Source organism: Ascaphus truei, chromosome 2 (assembly GCF_040206685.1).
Source record: "Ascaphus truei isolate aAscTru1 chromosome 2, aAscTru1.hap1, whole genome shotgun sequence".
Taxonomy (NCBI): Eukaryota; Metazoa; Chordata; class Amphibia; order Anura; family Ascaphidae; genus Ascaphus; species Ascaphus truei.
In genome coordinates, this window is record NC_134484.1 from 196,471,240 (window position 1) to 196,495,580 (window position 24,341).

General features: G+C 42.9%; 1 protein-coding gene across 4 annotated transcripts in view; it reads left to right on the forward strand.

Moving 5' to 3' along the window:
• The first annotated feature begins 8,625 nt into the window (after nucleotides 1-8,625).
• CDYL (chromodomain Y like) overlaps nucleotides 8,626-24,341 on the forward strand; it is a 134,631-nt gene continuing 118,915 nt past the window's right edge. For 3 of the 4 annotated variants that reach the window (XM_075585777.1, XM_075585778.1, XM_075585779.1), the window contains exon 1: nucleotides 8,626-9,577. In XM_075585777.1, the coding sequence (XP_075441892.1) occupies nucleotides 9,554-9,577 (24 nt within the window). In that variant the 5' untranslated portion in view covers nucleotides 8,626-9,553. The remainder of the gene's footprint in view (nucleotides 9,578-24,341) is intronic. The other variant, XM_075585780.1, reaches the window with a different exon arrangement.

The following is a 24,341-nucleotide window of genomic DNA, read 5'->3' on the forward strand; positions in this document are numbered from 1 at the left end:
GCTGCACAAGATCCGCGTGCGTAACGGGGCCGTGAGACTGCGCATCTTGAGTGTCTGTGGCAGCAGGTGTTTTCAGGTGAGGAGACGGTCTCCAGCCACCAGGATGGCGGATCCTCACAACTAGGAGACGAACCAGGGGCTGTGCCTGGACTGTGGGCTCAAAGGTCACCGTGTCCGAGACTGTCCTAAATCAGGAAAACCCCAATGCTCAGTGGAGATAGAGGAATATTCTCTCGACATTTCTTCTATTCTTCCTTCACTACAACCTTCACGGCTCCTCCTGCCGGTTTCACTCTTCTGGGGACCAGCATTCATTTTCACTCTGGCTTTTGTGGATTCAGGAGCCGCAGGGAGCTTCATTGATCACGCTTTTGCGGAACTCCACTCCCTTCCTCTCCGTACTAGGGAGACTCCGTTAGCAGTAGTGGCTATTGATGGAAGACCTCTGATACCTGGGAACATCAGTCTCGGGACTAAACCTTTGCTGGTTACGGTTGGGGCACTTCACAAATAGTCACTATCATTCTACGTAATTTGCTCTTCCTTGACTGCAATGGTTGTAGCACTTCCCTGGCTCTGGTACCACAACCCCAAGATCGATTGGGTGACTAATCAAGTGACAGTCTGGGGACAACATTGCCATGGATCTTGTCTTCCGGTGTCTCGCACCATCTCAGACGTTCGGCTACCTACATAGACTTCCTCATCATGCCTTCCAGTTTTATACCAGGAGTTTTCAGATGTATTTGACAACAGAGGAGTTTCCGCCACACCAACCTTATGATTGTGCAATCGATCTGCTCTTAGGGGCCATCCCTCCTTGAGGTCGCACCTACCCCCTTTCGGAACCAGAAACCAAGGTTATGCAGGAATACATTTCGGAGAACCTTCAGTGTGGGTTTATTCGCAAATCAAGTTCTCCCGCTGGAGCGGGTTTCTTCTTCATTTAAAAAAAAGATGGTTCTCGCATTCCATGTATCGACTACAGAGGCCTAAATAAAATCTCTGTAAAGAACCGATATCCGCTGCTCCTCATTCCTAAACTCTTCAACCGCTTACGCAAAGATACGATCTTCATCAAACTGGATCTTCGAGGAGCCTACAATTTGATTCGGATTAGAGTTCGATGAGTGGAAAACAGCCTTTAATACCCGTGACGGCCACTACGAATATCTAGTCATGTCATTTGGCTTATGTAACACACCGGCCGTATTTCAAAATTTCATCAACGAGATTTTCCAGGATTTACTGGACCAATGTCTCGTGGTATATCTGGGTGATTTCCTTATCTTTTCCAGTTCTTTGACCGAACATCAAACTCCCTCTATGCCAAGCTCAAGAAGTGTCAATTCGAACAGAAGATTTCTTTCCTTGGGTATTTTCTTTCTTTCAGTGGGTTCGAGATGGATTGTGCGAAAGTATCGGCAGTGCTGGACTGGCCTTTACGTTAGGCTTCAAACTGATACAACGATTTTTTGGGTTCGCCAACTACTACCGACGATTCATCAGGAATTTTTCCAAGGTGGTTGCCCCCATTACGGTTCTTACTAAGAAAGGGGCGAATCCTAAGATATGGCCCACTGAGGCTCTTTTGGCTTTCGAGAAGCTCAAGTCCGCCTTTTCTTCCGCACCTGTGCTTATCCATCCAGATTCTACGAAATCCTTCATGCTTGAAGTGAAAGCATCCAATCGTCAGCTGGAGACGTTCTTTCTCAAAGGAAGGATTTTCATGGTAAACTCTACCACTGTGCCTTCTTTTCTAAAAAAAATTCTACTGCGAAAGGAACTACACTGGCGACACACTTTATTCGAGCTCGGCTAGTCCCACGAATTCGGGTATACCCGGGTGTATTGAGGTTTGTGACTGTTTTCTGCCCGAGTGCATTGGGTTATTTTCCAGGCAGGGATTGAAGCATTTTATTCCCGCTGGCTGTAATACTGCACAGTATATATATATATACTGCATTACAATTCATGAATTTATGCCATCTGGTAGACACGCGAAGCATTGCAGCCTATTAAATCCTAATCATTATCATTTAACAGATCAGCCGCCCGTCAGCCAGGCATGAACCCAGGCTGGGAAGGCAAATGCAACGGGGCTTGTCAGAGGTGAGGAGCGGCGCATTCCAGGTATCTGCCAGGTACATACTGGGTATTTGCTCGAATAAAGTGTGTCGGTGCAGTATGATGTTGGAAATCGGGAACTTCTGGCTATGAAAATGGCTCTTGAAGAATGGAGACATTTGCTTAAGGGGACAACTTCTCCGATTTCAATCCTTACAGACCACAAGAACCTTGAATATATTGAAGGGGCAATGAGACTCGGGATGTGTCAGGTGAGGTGGGCTCTCTTCTTCACTCGGTTCAACTTTGTGATCTCTTATCATCCAAAATCCTAGAACATAAAAGATGCTCTATCTCGACAATTCTCTTCTGACAGCTCTGAGGAGATAGAGCACGGACCCATCATTCCACCTGCACAGATCACTTCTGCAACAGATTTCGCAGGCTCAGGCAGAGGATCCTAAGTCAACGTCCACTCGTTCGTCTAAATTATTTGCGTGTCCCCAATACCAAAGTGAGGTGTTGCAATGGGGTCATAACTCCAAGACGGCTGGTCACCTGGGGGTTAGGAAGACTTGCGATTTCCTCGAACGAATCTTATGGTGGCCAGAGCTCTGCAAAGATGTACAGGAGTTTGTGGCAGCCTGCATTATATGCGCTCAGATGAAGGTGATAAGGACTTACCCTGTGGATTGCTCCAGCCCTTACCCGCTCCCACCCATCCGTGGACCCACCTCTCCATGGATTTTATTGTGGAGCTGCCTCCCTCCAGGGGTATGACTACCATACTGGTAGTGGTCGATCGATTCACACGACAAGGAAAATCATCCAGCAAGGCAGGAAAGGTAGCGCTGCACAGCCATGAACAAACAGGGTGTAGACAGGGGTGGTGACTACAAAAAAGGTTTATTGAACAGACATGTGTAGCTGGTGGATCCTCTGACGCGTTTCAGCCCTCAGGCCTTCGTCACGACAACTCTTTGACGAAGGCCTGAGGGCTGAAACGCGTCAGAGGATCCACCAGCTACACACGTCTGTTCAATAAACCTTTTTTGTAGTCACCACCCCTGTCTACACCCTGTTTGTTCATGGCTGTGCAGCGCTACCTTTCCTGCCTTGCTGGATAATTTTCCCTGCCTTCTACTGCTGCTATGCACGCCAGATAACCGTTGCTCACGGAGGAGTTCACCGCTGGTCAGGTGACAGCCGTGCATGAGACCGTCAACACGCCAGCAAGAGCGGAGCCACACTCATACCTACAGCTGAGCTGAGGCGCAATATCGGGCATTACCCACCTCACCCGTACCAGAGGAGATCACCGCCGGTCACTTGACCGCCCCACGTGACGCTGCAGTCACGATAGGGTTGGCGGTGCAACATCATCAATATTGCTGAGGATTCCATACCAGGTCATCCACCCTCCTCAAACCGTGAGTTTAAGCAACAATTGGTGCCTAGAGCTAGGCCAGTTGCCATCTACTTTCTAAGACTGTTTATTTTTTGCCATACAACGGTTATCTTATCCTTTCTGACGCACCTGATAGGATATATACCTATATCCAGATCCGATTCACACGACAAGCCCATTTTGTCCCTCTCAGGAAGCTACCCACAGCCCCTGAACTATCGGAGATCTTTATTAAGGAGATATTCCACCTCTATGGAGTCCCGACGGATATAGTCTCGGATCGCGGATCCCAGTTCATCTCTAGATTTTGGAAAGCCTTCTGCCAAAGAATGGGAATCTCCTTACCATTTCTCTTCTTCCTACCACCCCCAGTCCAATGGTCTCACGGAAAGGACCAACCAGTCCTTAGAACAATTCCTCCGTTGTTTTTTTCTGAGCTACAGGACGACTGGGTTGATCTGCTCTTGTGGGATGAGTTTTCCCGTAATTCCATGAAGCACGATTCAACACTGGAATCACCGTTCTTCTGTGCCTACGGGCCCGTAGTGTTCCGCTGCCTTTCCTCTTTCCAGTCCCCTCTCCGGATTTCCTGTACGGATGACAAAATCCAAGAACTTCAGTTACTTTGGAAAAAAATCCAGATCAATCTTACCAATGCCGCTCTCCAGCAAAAAACCCAGGCGGATAAACGTTGACGACCACCACCTCTGTTTCAAGTGGGAAATCAGGTGTGGCTGGCTACAAAAAATATCCGCTTGAAACTATCTTCTTCCAAACTCGGGCCCAAATTCATTGGACCTTATAAAATCTTGAAACAAGTCAACCCGGTGGCTTTCAAACTGGAACTTCCTGATAATTTAAGAATACCCCCAGTGTTCCATGTCTCCCTCCTCAAGCCATTCGTCAAGAACACCTTCTCTCCTCCTACCCTCCCCCCTCCTAAACTGTTCTTGGTAGATGGCCAGGAGGAATTTGAAGTAAGCCAAATATTGGATTCCTGTAGATCCCGTGGCGGGCTACAGTACTTGGTCCATTGGAAGGGGTATGAACCCTAGGAAAATTCATGGATCAAATCCAGTGATGTCTATGCCTCCAGCCAGGTCCATGCGTCTCATCGGAAATTTCCTGCCAAACCGGCTTAGATCGCCCGGAGGTCTCTCCTCAAGAGGGGGGTACTGTAAGGATTCTGCTCGATCTGTGCCGGGATTTCACAATGGTCCAGGTTTTCTGTCTCTCCTGCCCTTTCTGCTCACTGTGGCCATTTTGGATACTGGCAGCCTGCTTTATAAAGCTGCAGTTACTATAGGGAGTCGCCGAGCAAAGTTCTTCCGGTTGCAGCTCCTGTTGGTCTTTGCAGTTACACTTTACCCTCTTGCATGTTTTGATTCCCTGTTGGTGACCCCGGACAATGACCCCGAACATACTGCCTTCCATCTGCCCTCACTGCCTTCCACCTGCCTCCTGGACTTTGCAACTCTGCCGCCACCCCTAAATCCTGTTTCCATACTGACTATGGATACTCTTACAGGACTCTGTCCCTGGGATGTGGTCGGTTTATTTGCATGCCTACCTCAGCCCTGCGGGTCCATTTCCTGATTTGGGACGACCACAGTCACAGCCTATGAGTTTGAAATCATGCAACCGTTTTCTTGGTTAGCTCCATAACCCTTGTTCCTGGCTCACCTGTGTCTAGGTGAAACAAAGGCTTTCTCTGAAGATAGCAAGTCCACAGCCCTTCCCCCTCACCATGTTGCAATTAGCACAGGGAATCCCTATACTTGGGCTTGTGTCATTGAAATGCTAATTCACATCTGGCTGCCTTTTGTTTTGTATGCAGTTCAGCTCACAGCACGACCACAAAATGTATTGTAGTTTTAAAACACTTTAAAACTAACATTTTGTCCCTAGAGCTTGCACTCTACAATTTGGACCTAAAATGTAGGGTCTGTGAACTAGAGCTCTAAAACCTGTTCTAGAACACCAGCCCCTACACCCAATACAGTAACATTTGATCCCTAGAGCTGACACTCTAAAACTGGGATCTGCGAGCTGGGGTTCTAAAACCTGTGTTGGCATACAAGCCTTCTAGACCCAGCTCTAATACCTTGATGGCGGGCAATACAGGTTAACCCTGTTTGCCCCCAAATATCCCCCTTTTTCCTCGTGTTTCAGAAATCTCTGCCCTGAAGTAATTTCTCATAAGGAGCCACCCATACAAGGCAACCCACTTATAAGCTTGCACAGGCAGCTATGGGACTATGAGTCAAAGGGAATATAGCATAGAATGCATTAAGTGGCCCACTGGGCATACATAGTTAACCCCCACACACGGTTCTTAGCTTATAACCCTATGGGGGACAGTATTAGGGGAAGAGAATTACAGGGCAACATGGTAAGGTACAATATTAGACCCAAGGGATGACAATCTCAGCCTTTGCCATACGGTTTCAGGGGCAGCCAGTCGGGCTCCACCTTTATTAATGAAGGCCAGCTATCCCCTACCGTCACACTGAGCTTCACATTTATTATAGAGCCACATTGCCCATAGCATTGCCACAAAGTTGTTATGTGCTGAAGTGTCGGGCCATTTCTGATGGGTCAATCACGGAGAGAAGAGGGCTAAACTAATTGAATACTGCAGATCCTACTGCTACATGCTACTATAACATTTCTGTTTGTGAGTGAATTTTTTTGAGTTATTTCTAATTTAAATAAATACTGCACGGTGGAGTGTGTGCTCTGGCAATGTGTATTTGTAGCTTTGGACGTTGGAATACTTTTACAAGTTGGGAGAAGCCACACTATTAGTTCCAAAAGATTGATCCTCCAAGAGACTCTTTGCAACTAAATTCATAACTGATGTTTCATATGTACATTTGGTTATTTGCACACTTTGGTAAATTTTTCCACCTATCTTCTCTTTTATATTTTGATTTTACTGCAAAATATGTACGCCCATATTGGCTGGTATATAGTACATGTTACAGTACTCTACAGTAGAGAAAAGTTTATGTATTTATCATGGGTAGAGATTCCAAAGTTTAGTTTTTATATTTATTTTATAGAATTTTCTTTACTGCAATTCTAAAATACTTTTTTCTGGTAAGATACAATTATTCAAGGGATTCATTTATTATCTTAAATAGAGATAAGAACTCATATACTTTTAGTTACATTGGATCCTACACAGTATCCTTTAGCATTAAGCAGCATTCTAGCAACAGTTCTAAATGTATTATAAAAAAACACTGTTTTTACAAATATCGGTAGAGAACAGGAAGGGAAAATAATAATGCTATTTGTTATAAAGACAAAGAGACGGCTGAACCTGGCATCAATGGCCATAACTCTCAGTCAGCCACACACTAGTCATTTCCTAACTTTTGATCATGTGACTGCTATAAATCAATCCTGAAATCTGTTTTGTGATCAATTATCTGCAGTACCTGTTTTATTCGTTTTTAGTGATTTAAAGCAAGCAACGTGTTAATTTCCCTTTTGTGATCTTTTCTCTACTTATAGTATGTTGCACATCACTTCCACAATATTTGTAATAAGCTACAATTGTATTTTATTTCTGAAACTTAGTTTGGTTCCTAAAATACCTTCAGTTACTAATTGCTCGTAGTCTAGGTATTTTTTTAAATTTTATTTAATTCCATGTCTTTTTTCTAAGCAACGAACATGCAAGAGTAGGAACGTGAAGGGTAGGGTCACGAGAACACATTTTGTGGCAAAATGTGTAATTCTGAAAACATTCAAGTGCTCTTGCTTGCAATTCATTAGGTTTTCCAATATATTTTGGTGGATTTTCTCAACTTAAAATATTTTTCTACATTATGGATAGTATTAATATTGTATATAAAGTTGAGTACATAGCTTTAGCTCTCACAACATAAATTATCTATCAAGAAAGAATAAAACAATTGTACATGTTTATTTCTCATTCTCACATGTGTTGGCAAAGACAAATTATATTAAGGATATTTAGCAAGATATTATGCTGATGTATGTTAAACTTTTGCAAGATGGGAGACATTTTTGGAACCCATCTGCGTATTTCTTAGAATATAGTACTAACAGTTCATCAAGGTCAAGTAAAAATGGAAAATTAACCCACAATTAGAACAATTATACATTATATTAGTTTTGTGCACTACCTTGTTAAATCAATTAACTTTTCCTCATTTCAACTTCTATTAATTGAATTAATTTTATTGAATATACAGAGGTCAACACTACTACCAATGCAGAAGTTTACTATGTCAATTGGGAGAACACTGGTATTTCTTGATAAATTAGACACCCATTTCTATATGAAGTAGGAACTACAAGTAATGGGAATCAGAAATAATGTGTGTGTTTGTTTAACCTGATTGTTATGCCAAGCTTCACTTAGGTTGCATCCATACAGCCTTCGTCCGCGAAGTGGGTGCATTTTCAGGACATGGTAGACGCGATGTCGGGGGGTGCGAGTCAGTGACGTCATGGAGCTCGTTCGCCCTCATTGGGCGAACTGCTTATGTGACCTGCCCGTCGTGCCGAGAAATCTGTTTCAACTGATTCCTCGCGTAACGTGCGCGCCGCTTCTTGCTGTTGCGATCTTCGGCAGCATGGACGACGCCTTACATGTAGTGAATCATTTCATTGGAAAGCAGTCTAACCTGTTCAAATATCAATAGCACTATTGGAGTGACATGAATCTTGGGTCCATATTCACTAAAGGGTGCTAAGCTTTAGCACAACCTAATTCAATTCAAATAAATGGGAGTTAGGACATGCAAAAGCTTAGCACCATTTTGTGAATACGGGCCCAATCTTTGAGAACAGAAGTAATACCTACAAATGTTATTGTCTGCTGAAGATCCTGTGTTACACATTTAGACATTGACTTATTGGTTGCCATCTCTGAAAATGGTGGCTTACGCTTTGTGGCTGGGAGTCTTACATGGGCCAGCGTATGTCACTGGGATTTTCCACAGATGTGTATTTACTTTCAACAGATATATCTATATACATATTTACTTTCGCTTTTCACAAAAGAAAACAAAGCTTATCTGCCCCTTGCTATTCACTTAATACCCCATTATCACACACCAACTGCCACCGTTTGAATTTGAAACGCACGTTCTAGGAAGAACGTTGAAGTTATCAGTTGAGCCCCCGGCAACCTAGAGGAGCTGTCCTACTGCGCAACGGCTGCAACAACTAGCCCCAGGGGCGAGGGGGCTGGACCCGTCAAGTAAAGGGGAGGTGGCTGCTTTGAGAAGAGGGGGTCGTCTTCTGATTTACATCTTATTACTTCACTGCTTAATTATATGTTTGACCCATCCCATCCACTCCAGGGAAAGAGACAAATAAGTAAAAACGTTAGAGGAGTGAGGTGTTAGGAAGCCCAGAGAGAGAGCGCGAGAGGGGTAGGTGTACAAGAGAGGGACCCCGACACAACCATCCCAACCAGAGGAATGGTCGTCTCGGTGTGAGATGCGGTGGGTGGATCCGAGTATAGAAGGACAATAGGAGAGAGCGCAGTGAGTGAGAGCAGGGTGGTAGCAAGCGAGCGGCTCCGGCAGGGATAGAGAGAGGAAAGAGGGAGAAGTGTAATAATGGATGTGGGTAGATCAGTTGTTGGTGCTGAAGGATGAACTGAAGAAGAAGAATCCTTGAGCCCGGATCGCGCTTTTCCACTCCCCCCTCCTCCTCCCCTCTATCTGCGCTCGATTGAGGATCCTGTGGAGCGCCGGGGAGCCGCCGCTGGCCGCCTGTGTAGCGCTGTGTGTACACATACACACGCACAGTGCTCGGTGTGCCCGCGTGAGTGTGCCCGATCACTGTGAGTGTGTGCGCGAGTGAGGGGAGGCAGCTGCGCAGCTGAACTGCGCACACCACCACACTGGCATTTCTGCGAGAGAGAGAGAGCGAGCTCCTTTACACTGAAGAGGGAGAGAGAGACTGGGAGGAGGAGGAGGAGGAGGAGAAGGAGGCCAAGCACACAACTGAAAGAAAAGTAATCTCCTCAGCCGGGCAGCGGCTCCCAAACCCCCAGTCTGTGCGGCGGTACCCCCTGCCCCCCTCAGCATGGCTTCCGAGGAACTCTATGAGGTACTGTAACCCAAGCAGCCCGACCGGGCGGAGACCCCACTGGGGGCGGTGGGAGAGGGGGTGGGGGGGACACTGACTCTCACCCCGCTCTTCTCCCCTTTTCAATGTGTTTTTTCTATTTCTTCCGTCTTTCACAGGGTCATTTATTCAAGTAGTTGTTTTTATTTAATCAATTTGATGTAAGAACTCTCCAATCTTGAGTTTGCTCCCGTCCCCCTTCTTTACACCGGCAGCTGCACCTTCATCTTCTTCTTCCTCATACTCCTCTCTGTGTAAAACCTGTGCGTGTGTGGCGGGTCTTCCTTCCTCCTCGTCATCAGCCAGCATTTTGCTGGACAGAAATGAGTAGCGCGAGACAGACCACGAAGAAGTGTCCCGGCCTTCCTCATTTGCTGCCGAGATGAGGAAGATGAGGGTGAGCACAGGGTGTAGCAGCCGTGACAGTGACTTTGCTCTACAGATGATTTGTGTTTTAAAAGTGGTATGGGAAGTGGCCCAGTTGCCGTGTGGAGGGGAGGTTGCTAGTTCAGGACTTTTTTACTGCCTTCCAAAACCATATGGGGAGAGCAACCGGATTACAGACAAATGGGAAGAAAATCTCATCTTGGTAAATGTGCTGAGGCAGCAAGGCACGTAGCGTGAGTAGTTTGTAAGGAGGGGGCAGGGAGGCACGTGTGGTCGGGCAGAAGGGGGTGGGGGGACAGATGTAAAAAGTTGGGGAGGGTCGTTACCTGTTCCTAACTACTGGGAAATGCTACATTTCATTGTGATTCACTGAACCAGCAGCTCGCTCTTGCCCCTACTCGGCATGGAGGGGTCTCTCTACCTGACACTTACTGCAAGTCCCAAAAAGTTGTAAGGGTGTGGTGCCCGTTGCTATGACTTGTGATGCATATCCCAAATGTTCAGGTCTATAGACCCAACATAAATGCTGTATTTGTAGTCTATCATTGTTAGTCAAGGGAGCGGAAATCCACCAGATTCATTGGGTCTACTGGTACTGAAACTGAGTGACATTCACTTGCATGTGAGAGAATTTGGTATATTTGTTTTGGATTCCAAGTGTCAGTGCAACTAACCGGCTGAAGGGTCGGGCAGTAACAAAAGAATTATCAGAATAATATAATAGACATTAATTGGGATCGTTTATCACGTTCACAAGAAGAAAAATAAATACAATTAGTGTTAAAATTTGGGAGGCATTTTGTGTTCACTAATTTCAAGTTAAATTAGTTTTTAAATCTGATTTTCTAACATGATACACAATTACTTCACTAAATATCAGATGTAAGGCAAGGAATTAAGAAGGTTGGCCAAACCAATGTCTCGGGAACGGCGGATGTTACTAGACTTTAGCTCTGGACAGTGGAAGTTGGGTGTCGGATCCTTTTTATATTGGCATGGTTGACTGACAGTAACTCATAAATAAAAATGTAAATATCTATAATTGGAATATTACAATCATATCGGTAATGTATATTGCTCAACTTTTACTAATGTAGTTGACCTTTTCTCTTACTGAGGAGCTGATGTTAAGGTGGAGGATATGGTTTTGTGTTTCTGATTACATCTGTTGTTGAAGAAGAAGTGTCTTTGTTGTACGATGTTGAATCTGCAATCCTACTTGCAAAGCTTTTATTTTCATTCTTATTTTCTTTGATGTGGAATACTTATGAATCATACAAAAAGTAGAGTTTGTGTTGTGACTTCACCAGTTTGTCTGGCACCATTCCCTCAGAAATGCAAAATTGGTTTAGAGGAAGACCTGGACCAGGAAGAAAACAGAAGAGCATTGGTGGAAGGATTTAGTTATGTTCAAATCTTTAAGTGGTTTATGATTACTAAGTTTTTTCAATAAACCTCCCTTTTGACTTGAGATGAATATTTTTTTGTGCACCTTGATACCATCTTTTTTTATTTTTTTTATTTTATATATAGCCAATGTGAAATGTATTTGTTAAAAATACATTTGTGACCACTGCATTCCTAGGTGATATTCTTTTGTTGATGGAACAACTGCAAATTTTTGGCGCCTACTACGTATGTACAATAGTAGTATCATAAGTGATTTTGACCTTTCCAATAGGGATTTTGCTGCACTATTTTTGTACTGTGGTACTGTTTAAAATATTTTTAGTCGGTATGTCTTGAAACGGTATATATGGTATGGTATATACTCCGTAAAGGACATTGCGTCATCTTTTATAAGGTAAGTAGCGATGCGTTGTGGAGTCCAGCGACAGGATGTTCAATATGTCTCTAGTGATTCCGCCCCATTGATCTCGATTTAGGGGGGCTTTTTGGGCTTCGGCTACTGTGAAGTGGGGTGGTTTGAGATCTTGCACCACCTGGTTCGACCACGTTTTCTTTGGAGCTGGTCCACTTTCCAGCCTATGGGTCGTGTGGTGTTGAGGCACTGGTATGGTAGTCTGGTGATGTGGATACGGCAGACGTGGCCAAACAACCAAAGTTTTTGTCGCTTAATGTACTGGTTTATTGTGGATTGGTTTTGACAGGCTAACCGTACATCTTAATTTTTCTATCAGTCTCGTAGTGTAATATGGAGTATGTTACGTAGACATCTTAGTTGGAATCGTTCGAGTAGGTTCATATCGCTTCTGAGTAGTGACTATGTTTCTGAACCATACAGTAAAATGGTGCGTATTGAGGCGTTAAAAATTCCCACAAAAAGAAAAAGTATGCGCAGTCCCAACAGATCCCTCTGTATCCAGAAAACGATGGTATCCCTCGGCTGCTCCTACTCTCCCGTGATCAGCGGGGTTAAACCGGAACACATGCGCAAAAAAGGAAAAACCATCAGTCAAAAATGAAAAACTTTATAAATTGACTCAAAATTGCATACCAAAAATCACATATAAATACACATGATGAATATAATATAAATGGATCATAATAGATCTACTGACCCACACAGTCAGAGCACTAGTGGAGGTTCCCCAAGTCACATTCCCACAGAACTAGAGATGGAATAGTTCAGGGTATAAAATGATGTTGCTGCTTACATGTGAAAGGGAACACACCCCGGGCGGGACTGGTGAGTATCCGCAGCTGGTTGGGCTTCTGTAGTCACGTCCACTCCCCAATGCGTGATGACGTCACCTTCTTTGCGTTACGCGTTTCGCGTCATATGACGCTTCTTCAGGAGGTATGTCCAGTAACACCCATGGTTGCTTGATATAGCAAGACCGACATTTCTTTAGCCAATGGGATTGCCTTATTAGTGTAAAAACCCTCCAATCAATGTTAACAGCTGCTGAGGTTCAGCAGAAGAAATTAAGCCCGTTGAACCATCAACTTCAGTACACAAACAAACCACTAACTGTGATTACATACACATCAACTTGAAAGACAACACAAATCATAAACATGACATAAATACACAATAACAACACTAAACTATAATGATCCCTAATAGAGCATAGTGTAGTATAATTATATATATGTATGTGCTACTATAGCACGCAGTCTACCGGTGATCTGTGGTCTACCGTGCATTCGCTACTAGGTGATCTGTTGTCTACCGTGCATTCGCTACTATAGCGTGCAATCTACTGGATCTGTGATCCACTTCTGTCAGTTTAACCCTCATGTGCATTCTGTCAGTTTAATCCTCATTTGAATTCCTAGCGTCCAGTCTACCGGGTGATCCGTGGTCCACTTCTGTCAGTTTAACCCTCAGCAGGAACCATGGACGTAGAATTGATGGGCTTTGGGTTTTTGGTTTCAAGCAAAGCTCTGATTGTCGGTATTTTTATGTGCATCGGTGTGATAGACACTCTGATACCAATTATTCAGCAGGAATGCGAAATTGGTTCAGTGATTCATTCCGACGAGTGGCCTGCATATGGAAATTTAAATGCCATCGGTTACAGGCATTTTACGGTGAACCATCAAGAAAATTACGTGGATCCAGTGTCAGGAGCAAACAAGCAAGGGATTGAAAGGTCGTGGTAGGATGCAGAATTGTTTTTACAATTTCTTAAACACATACGAAGTGTTTATCGTTACAAACCAATGAGCTATATTGTTCCTTTGTAGTATAATAAAAACCAATACATACCATACTGTTTCTTTTTGTTTAGTAGATAAATTCGATTGCACGCTATAGTAGCACACATATATATATATATATATATATATATATATATATATATATATATATATATATATATATATATATATATATATATATATATATATATATTACACTGATGTGTACTGGCTATACATATAAGCTAATACCTAAAAAACAAATATATAGCTTTATCTACATGAATAATAAAAAAAAAATATATATATTGTATATTAATATATACATACACACAACACACTGATGTATACTGGCTATATATATATATATATATAAGCTAATGCCTAAAAAAATTTATATAGCTATATATATATATATATATATACATACACACACACACACACACACACACACACACACACACACACACACACACACACACACACACACACACACACACACACACACACACACACACACACACACACACACACATATATATACATACATACAGCTATATATTTTTTGTAGGCATTAGCTTATATATATATAGCCAGTACACATCAGTGTGTTGTGTGTATGTATATATTAATATACTACACTATGCTCTATTAGGGATCATTATAGTTTAGTGTTGTCATTGTGTATTTATGTCATGTTTATGATTTGTGTGGTCTTTCAATTTGATGTGTATGTAAAAACATATATATATATACTAGCTGAGAGACCCGGCGTTGCCCGTGAGTTAAATTTGCCGCTAGGAAAAGGTGGGAGGGACAGTGGACAGGAGGAGGGGAGGGACGGGGACAGTGGACAGGAGGGGACGGGGACAGTGGACAGGTGTGTGTATGTGTTTTTTTTTGGACCTTTGGCCCGTCACTCCGCTTCAGGCCAATGAGTGGTGTGGGGGGCGGGCCAAGGGGGTGGTGTGAGTGTGTGAGGACAATGAGAGGTGTGCGGGGGCGGGCGGGCCAAGGGACCAATGAGATTGCCGCTAGGGACAGGGAACACAGTGAAACATACATACAATGCTTTCAGAAATATATAGTAGATATATAGATATATATATATATATGTAGAGGTATCAGTACCGTGTTAGCCGAGCTTCAATAATCAAAAAATAAATAGATGATACCGTTCTGTGGCTAACAAAATGCTTTTATTTGTGCGAGCTTTCGAAATACAGTGATCTCTTCTTCCGGCGATGTTACAATGAACATCGCCAGAAGAAGAGATCACTGTATCTCGAAAGCTCGCACAAATAAAAGCATTTCGTTAGCCACAGAACGGTATCATCTATTTATTTTTTGATTTTATATATATATATAACTAATACAAAATGTTAAATGAATTATGAACATCTCTTGAAGGAAATGATCAAACCAATAATTTGACAGCTAATAACTAATAAAAAACTTTTACATTGCATAAAATTACCATTACATAATATAACAATTATATAATAAAATTACACGGATGATGTTGGAAATGAAAAACAGAATGGTGCCAGAATGAGTTCAGTCAACATCTGGTATATTACAAGAGATATATTGATGATATACTCATCATTTGGCCGGGGTCTGCCCATGATCTGAACAGATTCATCAACCATTTAAATAACAATACCAAAAATATTCTACTTAGTGGAGAAAACAGTGATGCAGAGATAAACTTCTTGGATCTAAATTTGAAGATTATTGTTAAACAAATTACCACTAAAACTTTTTTGTAAGAAAGTGGACGTCAATTCATATTTGGATTACAAAAGCAACCACTAGCCGTTGGCTAAATAATATACCATACGGCTAACTATTAAGAGTTCGTAGAAATTGCTCCAAAATATTGGATTTTGACGAACAATCTCAAACAATAGCCAAGAGGTTTGTTCGTGTACTGAAGTTGATGGTTCAACAGGCTTAATTGCTTCTGCTGAACCTCGGCAGCTGTTAACATTGATTGGAGGGTTTTTTCACTAATAAGGCTGAGGAAATGTCGGTCTTGCTATATCAAGCAACCATGGGTGGTACTGGACATACCTCCTGAAGAAGCGTCATATGACGCGAAACGCATAGAGGTAACGTCATCACGCAGTGGGGAGCGGACGTGACGACGGAAGCCCAACCAGCTGTGGATACTCACCAGTCCTGCCCGGGGTGTGTTCCCTTTCACATGTAAGCAGCAACATCATTTTATACCCTGGACTATTCCATCTCTAGTTCTGTGGGAATGTGACTTGGGGAACCTCCACTAGTGCTCTGACTGTGTGGGTCAGTAGATCTATTAGGATCCATTTATTTTATATTCATCATGTGTATTTATATGTGATTTTTAGTATGCAATTTTGAGTCAATTTATAAAGTTTTTCATTTTTGACTGATGGTTTTTCCTTTTTTGCGCTTCCTTTTTGTGTAGGAGGTAAAAAATGGCATTTTTGTTACATTTGTCACGTCCTGTTGGTTCCACAAGCATTTCTTTAAAGAGGCGAACGCTGCAGTGGTGCTACTGATGCAACTTTTTATGTCGTTCGTAGCTGCTATGCTTTGGCTATCAATAATAGACCCTAGGTATTTGAATGAGTCTACTCACTTGATTGAGTTGCCGTCCAGTTGAAGTTGAATCTGTTGGGTACCGGTAAATATGTATTTAAATATGTATTTCGTCTTTTTTGTACTCATGGCTAATCCGAGCTTCTTTGCATTGGCTTGAATGTCGTTCAAAGTTTCTTGTGCCTCTTGGACTGTATCCGCTAAGAACATAATGTCATCGGCGTATACAAGGTCCGTGAGAAAAAACTCGCTTCCCACTTGTACGCCAAATGTTTTTCTGAGAATTCAATCCATGGTAACGTCTTGAAATAATGTATTGAAGGATCTTATAAATTACTCTTTCGTAAAAGATTAGGGGGCCTATGCAGAGAGCAGCGAATTTTCGAAATTCGCCATTTTTTGGAGATAATCGCGCAGAAAACAGCAGAAAATGGAGATTTCCGAAAAACGCGCCAATTTTTCTTTTCTATTTGTAAAACTCGCCTCGCGGCTGGCGAGAACCGCAATCTCGCCAGTTTAAAAAATATCCGTATGCAGAGAGGCGCGAACGGCATCTAGCGGCTGTTGGCGCGATTGTCTCCGTTTTGCCTCGCCAAAAAAAACTGCCGCTCGCGGCCATTGCAAAGGGAAAAAAAGGCGCGAATTTGTTTTAACACATTTCTGAAGCGCGCATCTCGCCAATTTAAACTCGCCACACGCATCCATGTTAAACATAGCAGAATTCGCACTTTTCTGCATATGGAGATTAAAACTCTCCAAAAAAGCTACTTTTTAATAAATTCGCCAATTTTAAAATTCGCTGCTCTCTGCATAGGCCCCTAGGTGTTACTTACGTCAACTGACCTGTTTTCAATTTAACCACTTTCACCAACCAATAGTGGATCAAGCATACTGTACTTACCAACTTTTTATTTATTGAAAGGTTTGTGAAAATGGATCATAGTATTGGCTTTTAATTCTCACTGGGAATGGGTTTTTTTTGCGGTAGACTGGTTAATACAGGTTGTAGACACAGAATTGCACAATTTCTCTCTAACATCTGAGGTAATAGCCCGTTATAGATTCAATTATTGTATTGTGAAGACTGGGGTATTTAGAGACACGGTTTGGTTAAAAATTGATACTAGGCACCACAGAATTCATGAGAAATGTATTGTCATGTTGAATGGTAAGAAGAGCCCTAGATTGAAATTAGACTTCAACTATATTCTTTTTTTCAAACATAAGAATTGTAATATTAATATATATCGTCCAATTTCTATACTTATTTGCCTCCCCTCATTGGTCATAACCACTTTCATCTTAAAGTAATTGATTGATTTTTGTGTCTTCTCTCTCTGTCTCTCTCTGTCTCTCTCTGTCTCTCTCTCTCTCTCTCTCTGTCTCTCTCTCCTTGTGTAGTGAAGAACTTAAGTTAATTTTTAAGGAGGTACAATTAACTAAGTGACATAATCTTCATTCACACATTCTGTATGGTCCTGGAATTTTTCATAACTTTGACTCAAACATAGATGTTCCACTCTGGATGTCTTATAAGAACTTGAGCATTTTACAGAAGGACTTTGATCTTTTGTCTTCCTAGTGTCCCTCATTATTGAGACATTTTCTATTAAGACTGTTAATTACTGTTTATGGAATAGTAATGTTCCAGGGTGGAATACTAAGACATAATGAGACCCCAAGAAGATATATATGAAATAATTATTTGCAGATATATTGCTGTTGTGTTTAATTACATACCAATGATCATCTGAAGTGGCAGTTGCGCTGTACTCAATTCAATGAGCACTTGTTTGGAGGCCTTTACAGCAATTTTTTGTAGTGCCCAGTGTAAAGCCGTTTCTATTTAAGAATCGGTGTTTCTGGAACTTGCTATGATTTTATTTTTGTATATTATAGCTTCTCTTTCTCCATGTAAACTGTCACAAGGATGGTTTAAACATGTATACCACACTTAAATTATTTTTACCGGCAAACAAATAATGGTTTCAGTATGGATACTTACCGCCAGAAAAAGAGACAAATACCATTTTTTTTCTAAAGATTTGTGTGATCTCAGGGAAATTTCAGAGGCAACTCTTAGAATCTCCAAAAATGTAATGGAAGCTAAATAAATCTTGTGGTCCATCTACAAATGAATAGTGTTCTTTAGTTCTATTGAGCGATGTGGCGATTCAGGAGGGTTTTGGAAGTTGCAATGGAAAAGCCTTTCTTGGAGAAATTTGTTATTGTAAAGGAATTTTATCTGGATACTGATGTATCCGAGGTTACATCAAGATGAAGATGTCTTGGGCTATGCTTATAGTGCCGGCGACGGTCAGTTGAGGGTCGCTGGAAAATGAAATAGAGATGATTTCCGGCGATCGCGACCAATCTGTCGCGCTTACCATAAGCTCACACGACGGCTGCAATGCATTTGTTTTGCCGCGATGTCGCGTTGCTGTCGCCGGCACTATAAGCGCAGCCTTATAGTAGACAAATCTTGTAATTATTTGTGTGTTTTTATATAAACGTTCTAATTTTTGCATTGTAACCAATGGCATGCAGCATACAACTGAGTTTGCTTTTATGACTGTCATCTGAGTTTATATTTTTGCTGATGTGTTAACGAGGAGTACCATACAAGACATTTTTCATGATATCCACAAGTAGAACAAACATCTACATTTCCTCTTACTAACTATTTCAGCTACAGTTTTAATGCAGATTTGATATTTGTAGTCTTTAAGCTGCCTATAGCACATGAACCTTTTATCTTTTAACAATTTACGTTTTTTATCTGGTTGATAAATTTGTAAAATATTTGACAAACTCTACGAAAATATTTATTTCTCCCACTTCCCCCCTATGCCAGTACAAACGAATCTGGATTAAGCTCCGCCCAGTGGTAGGACAAACTTTTAACGAAATAGACTCCATCAGAGCCTACAAAGCTCCCTGCTCTCTTGACACCTGTTATTTTTGTCCTATCGGGCAAGGGTAGGTTCTGTCCTCTGGTTTTGCTGATACATCTTGATACAGGGACCCTCGGGCTTCCTTATTACCGGGCAAAGGAGAAGATTGCCGATGTCCCCCCAAATACCACGTTCTGTTTGTTCGGTTGGTGGGAAATTAGCAGGCGTTGGCTTACCTGTGGTCCTAACCATTGTGCTGAAAGTATGCCACCTGCATTATGGTATTAAGTGGCAACTATTCCGTCTTGCTTACCTGCTGAGGATTTCGCTCTGTCACGGTTGGCAAGGAGCGGGAGCGTTCTGCCATCTTTTTTGGCAGGCGCTTGGATGACCACAGAACTTATTCGCGATACTGGCTTTTAGAGAACTTTTTCTCTAATATTGGACTTAAGGCTTCTTGATTGGTGATACTTTTTGCCCATCACTGAGAAGGTGATTGCTTGGGTATATCCTAATATGTTTGTACTGGCATTGGAGGGACGTGGAAGTAAAGGGGAATTATGTTTACCAATATATACTTCCTGGTATCTCCATGCCACTACAAAGTTCTCTCCTAATGAGAATTCCCCCACTCCCATTATTATGCTTCCCCCCCCCCTTCCTATTGCTTGGCTAGACGGATTCTAACTGGGAGGAGGAGAGCAGGGAGCCTTGTAGAGGCTGATGAAGCCTGATTTTTTTTTAATTTGTCCTACCCCCAACAGAGCGGGTCTTAATCCCCAGTCTTTTGTATTGGCATGGCGAAATTGAATTATCGTATATCAGTACGCATAATTCCACTTTTTTTGATTCAACTTTTTTTTTCTCAGAAATGCTTCATGACTTGTGTTCTCACAAGGAAAGCGTATCCGACCTAGTTAACGTAAATTGCCAATTGAAATGTGAAGCTCGATTGTATTAAGTTTCCGAGTATTTTACTGCTGCTGTATGGTTGCAGTGCATCTCAAAGTTAAGTGCACTCAAAAGGATAACAAGTCTGACATTGTCCTCTTTTTATACGTATATTTACAATGTTAGGTTCAGATTTGAGTAAGTTAATACAATTCAGTTCTACATAGTTACATAGTATATAGTTACATAGTAGATAAGGTTGAAAAAAGACGTACGTCCATCAAGTTCAACCTATGCTAGATTTTGACAACAGATACTTTATCCTATATCTATACTTACTTATTGATCCAGAGGAAGGCAAACAAAAAAACCCATTAAAGGGGAAAATAAATTCCTTCCTGACTCCAAGAAGTGGCAATCGGATTAATCCCTGGATCAACATTCTTCCCATGTTTACTTATTTGGTATATCCCTTTATACCTTTCCTTTCTAAAAAGATGTCCAGCCTTTTTTTTTTTTTTGAACAAATCTATTGTATCTGCCATCACAGTCTCCATGGGCGAATTCCACTTTTTAACTGCCCTTACTGTAAAGAACCCTTTCCTTTGTTGCTGGTGAAATCTCTTTTCCTCCAACCTTAAAGGATGGGCCTGAGGCCTTTGTACTGCCCGTGGGATAAATAGTTCTTTTGAAAGCTCCTTGTTTTGTCCCCGAATATATTTGTATATAGTTATTATATCCCCTCTTAGACGCCTCTTTTCTAATGTAAATAAATCTAATTTAGCTAGCCTCTCCTCATAAGTTAGAATGTCCATCCCCTTTATTAATTTGGTGGCTCTTCTCTGCACTCTCTCTAGTTCCATAATGTCTTTTCTTAGGATTGGTGCCCAAAATTGTACTCCATATTCAAGGTGTGGTCTTACTAATGCTTTGTAAAGGGGCATAATAATGTTTACTTCCCTTCCATCCATTCTACTAGTAGGACGGTCTTCAATGCTACATTGCCTGTAGCAGTGGTTGTTGCCAGATGTATGTATAATTTGTAGGCAGACTATCATTTATATAGCGCCAACAATGCATGCATCGCTTTACAACATTACAATGAGTGGGGAATAAATCACAAAGAATGGGAATAAGTGCAACAGGTAAATGACAAAAAGTCTAAAGGAAACCCTGACCCATGAGCTTACATTTTAAGTGATATGTTGGGAGGCTTACAGACACAGGAGTAGAAGAGCAGCTGGAGTTCATAGCGGAGCTGTAGAATGTTTAATGGGCTGCTTCTTTTATGAGGTGGATTTTCAGTTGGGCTTTGAATGTGGAAAGTGAAAGTGCTTGACAAATATTGAGCGGAAGAGAGTTCCATAGGTAGGGAGAGATTAGTGATAAGGTTTAAAATGGGAGAGTAGTGTAGAGGTAAAAAGTGCAAAGCTGAGAACTTTGGTATGAACGTAAGCAAAGAGTAGGGGTACAAAGAGCAATCAGAGTTGATATTGTATAGAAGTAAATTTGTAACAGGAGATCCAGGGAACTTGTGTAACTAAATCCTCGATCAAAAAGACAGGGAACCCAGGCATAGACAAAATAGTGAAGGCTTTATTGGAACATATTTGAAAGTGGTAGTCTCAAAGAGATTCTGTCCTCCCACGCGTTTTACGCAAAGTTGCACTTTCTCAAGGAGAAAGCGAAACTGTTACGTGGGAGGACATAATCTCATTGAGACTAGCACTTTCAAATATGTTCCAATAAAGCCTTCACTATTTTTGAAGTGAAACTGCTTTAACGACACCTACTACATCAGCAAAATTCCCTGGCAGTGAATGCATTTGATTGATGCGGAACTCAGTGGTGACGGAAGCGATGTCACTGCTGGCAGATGAGGCCGTCGGTGTTGCCAGCTGCCAGCAGAAGTCACCAGAGAGTAAGGCAGCGACACACACACACTTCTGTGCCCTGGCTTCCCCGAGATCTCCTCGGCCGTGTGGATTGGTGGAGAATGACTCCTCCGGCGGCCGGGAGATGCGACGGGGGCTGCGAGATCCGTTAGCCGCGTCCCCGCAGCTCAGCTGTTCCCTCGCTTACATTCAAATCGCCCCCGCCTTTTCCCACCTGTTCCTTCGCCTCGAAAAGGCACAAGCTCGGGAGCCTGGGTACCCGCCACTACCACGTGAGCGAGCCAAAAAAAGAGACGTGGCGTGTGGATCAGAGTGTTTGCAGGTAGTTACCATGCCCTGTCACCTCTCACGGCTCCTGGATCCTGCTATGCCGCGGTTACCATGGATACCAGGACGCTCAGCTGAGGCAGGTCGCCGCCGAGCTGCATGCCGGGAGATGTAGTCCTGGGAAGCACAGGCCATGGTTGTCAGAGAAGGCGTACTAGTGCTTTGGGGGCCCTCATTTAAATGAACTGGAACCGATAGCGAATTGCTTGAGTAATATGACGTTTGTGCCATGTCGCAATGTGGATACAATTGTCACGCTGTGCTCACCACAAGTAAGGCGGAACCACGGTGCTGAGGTGGGAAAGGATATAATGCCACGAGGGAGTGTCTGGAGTGTAGATTAGTTCGAGGTAGCCGGGTTGTGGTTGGAGAGGTACGGATGGTCGATATACTTGCCGGGGTCAGAGAAGGAGGGGTGCGGAATGTTGCAGGTACTATTAGCCGTGTCCCGTTTTGGAGAGAGTAGAGTCGTCGTTGTCCGATTGCCTAGGTCAGTAATGGAGATGTGCGGATCGTCGTTGAAAGCCGGGACGGTACACAGAATAAGGAACAGCAAGACAAGGCAAGACTGTGGAGGCAGAGAAGAGGTAAGTACAGCGCAACTGGTTCTATGCTCAGCCAATTTGCCAGTGGGGCAGCTAAGCATAAGTAGGGGAGAGTGTTCAATGAACAACCTGCAGCGTGGAGGTGTGTGCAAAACGAGGGCTGCGGTTGGACAGAGTTCAGGTCGAGAGAGTGACTCAGAGTGTAGAGAAGCAGCCGTGTGTGCTGAGCGCATGTGCGCACCGCGCTCGCCAGAGTTCGGCGCGGAGACAGTTTTGGTGTTGACGCGGGTGCGCCAGTAATTCAGTGGTTGCCCGGCGTGGCTGAAGGTGGGAGCGGGCGGCGCGGAGGAGCCTGTAGGGATTGTGGTGAGTGAGGAGCGTGCCGATGGCGGCGTGGCTCCCTGAGCCTCACAACTATGAAATAGTCGTGTGTACTCCTGTATTTATCTCTGAAGTACCAGCATATACTTGTTATATCACATTCCCCGGCAAGGGGATCTATGTGTCCCATTCCCCTACTATTTAACTCCACTTTCCCCCTCTGATTCCTGTGTAAATATATTTTATCTCAGTACGCCACCGAAATACGGCATCTCTCATTGCGGGACACGCATGCAGAAACTGCAATGGATACTGGGAAGTGCAGTTCTAACAGTCAACACGTGACCGGCTGACACTGAGCACAATTCCCCCTTCCACACCCGCACCCACAACTACACTTGGGAAACACTGAGCACACACCCCCATCCACAGCCACACTTGGGACACAGACACAGACAGATTTACACACGGAGTATCACACACGGAGTCACACACTAGGAATTCAGTTAGTATAAACATAACACCGTAAATAGCTAAAACGAGGGGTGTGTGCCGAGCACCCGCTTTCTAAGTCAAACTTTTTGGCGTTTTGTCACTGAAATTGTGTTGATTTTTAATTAAAAACATCACCATCACAAATACAATTTCTGTGACAAAAGAGAAAGAAGTTTCACTTAAAATGCGCGTGCTTGACACACACTTTTTTTTTTTTCTATACCCGAGTTACCTGTCTTTTTGATTGAGGATTTTGTTACATGAGTGTCCTGGATCTCCTGTTAGAGATTTACTGTTACTTCCTGGATTTAGTGGCACACGGAGGGGGGAGGCGGAGGGAGGAGGAGGGGGATTTCACATCATTACGGAGCGGTTTTTGATTTTCACAGCTTGCGGGACTCGAGTAACTAAAGGTGGGTCTGCAATAGGATTTAAGATTACTTTTACCTACCTCCATTATCCCATGTAGTTCCCTAATGACATTTCACTTGATTCCTTGGAGTCAACGGGATTCTAGCTATTATCAGCGGGTCTTCAAAAGGAAGTCGGTACTTTCACTTACCCTCCAACACCGCATATACCTCCCTGACGGGCCTCCATTATTCTCTCTCCCTGATACTACCTCTACTCTACTACATTTATGAGAGCACACTCCAGGACAGTTTTTCTCTTCACTTGATATTGTGCAGAGCCTTAAAAGAAAGGAGTATAATTGTGTTGTTGTTTTATACGGAAATGAAAAGGAAGCCAGCAGAGAGAGTTCAGGAGATTGGAAGCAGATGCACACCTGGAAGAGCAG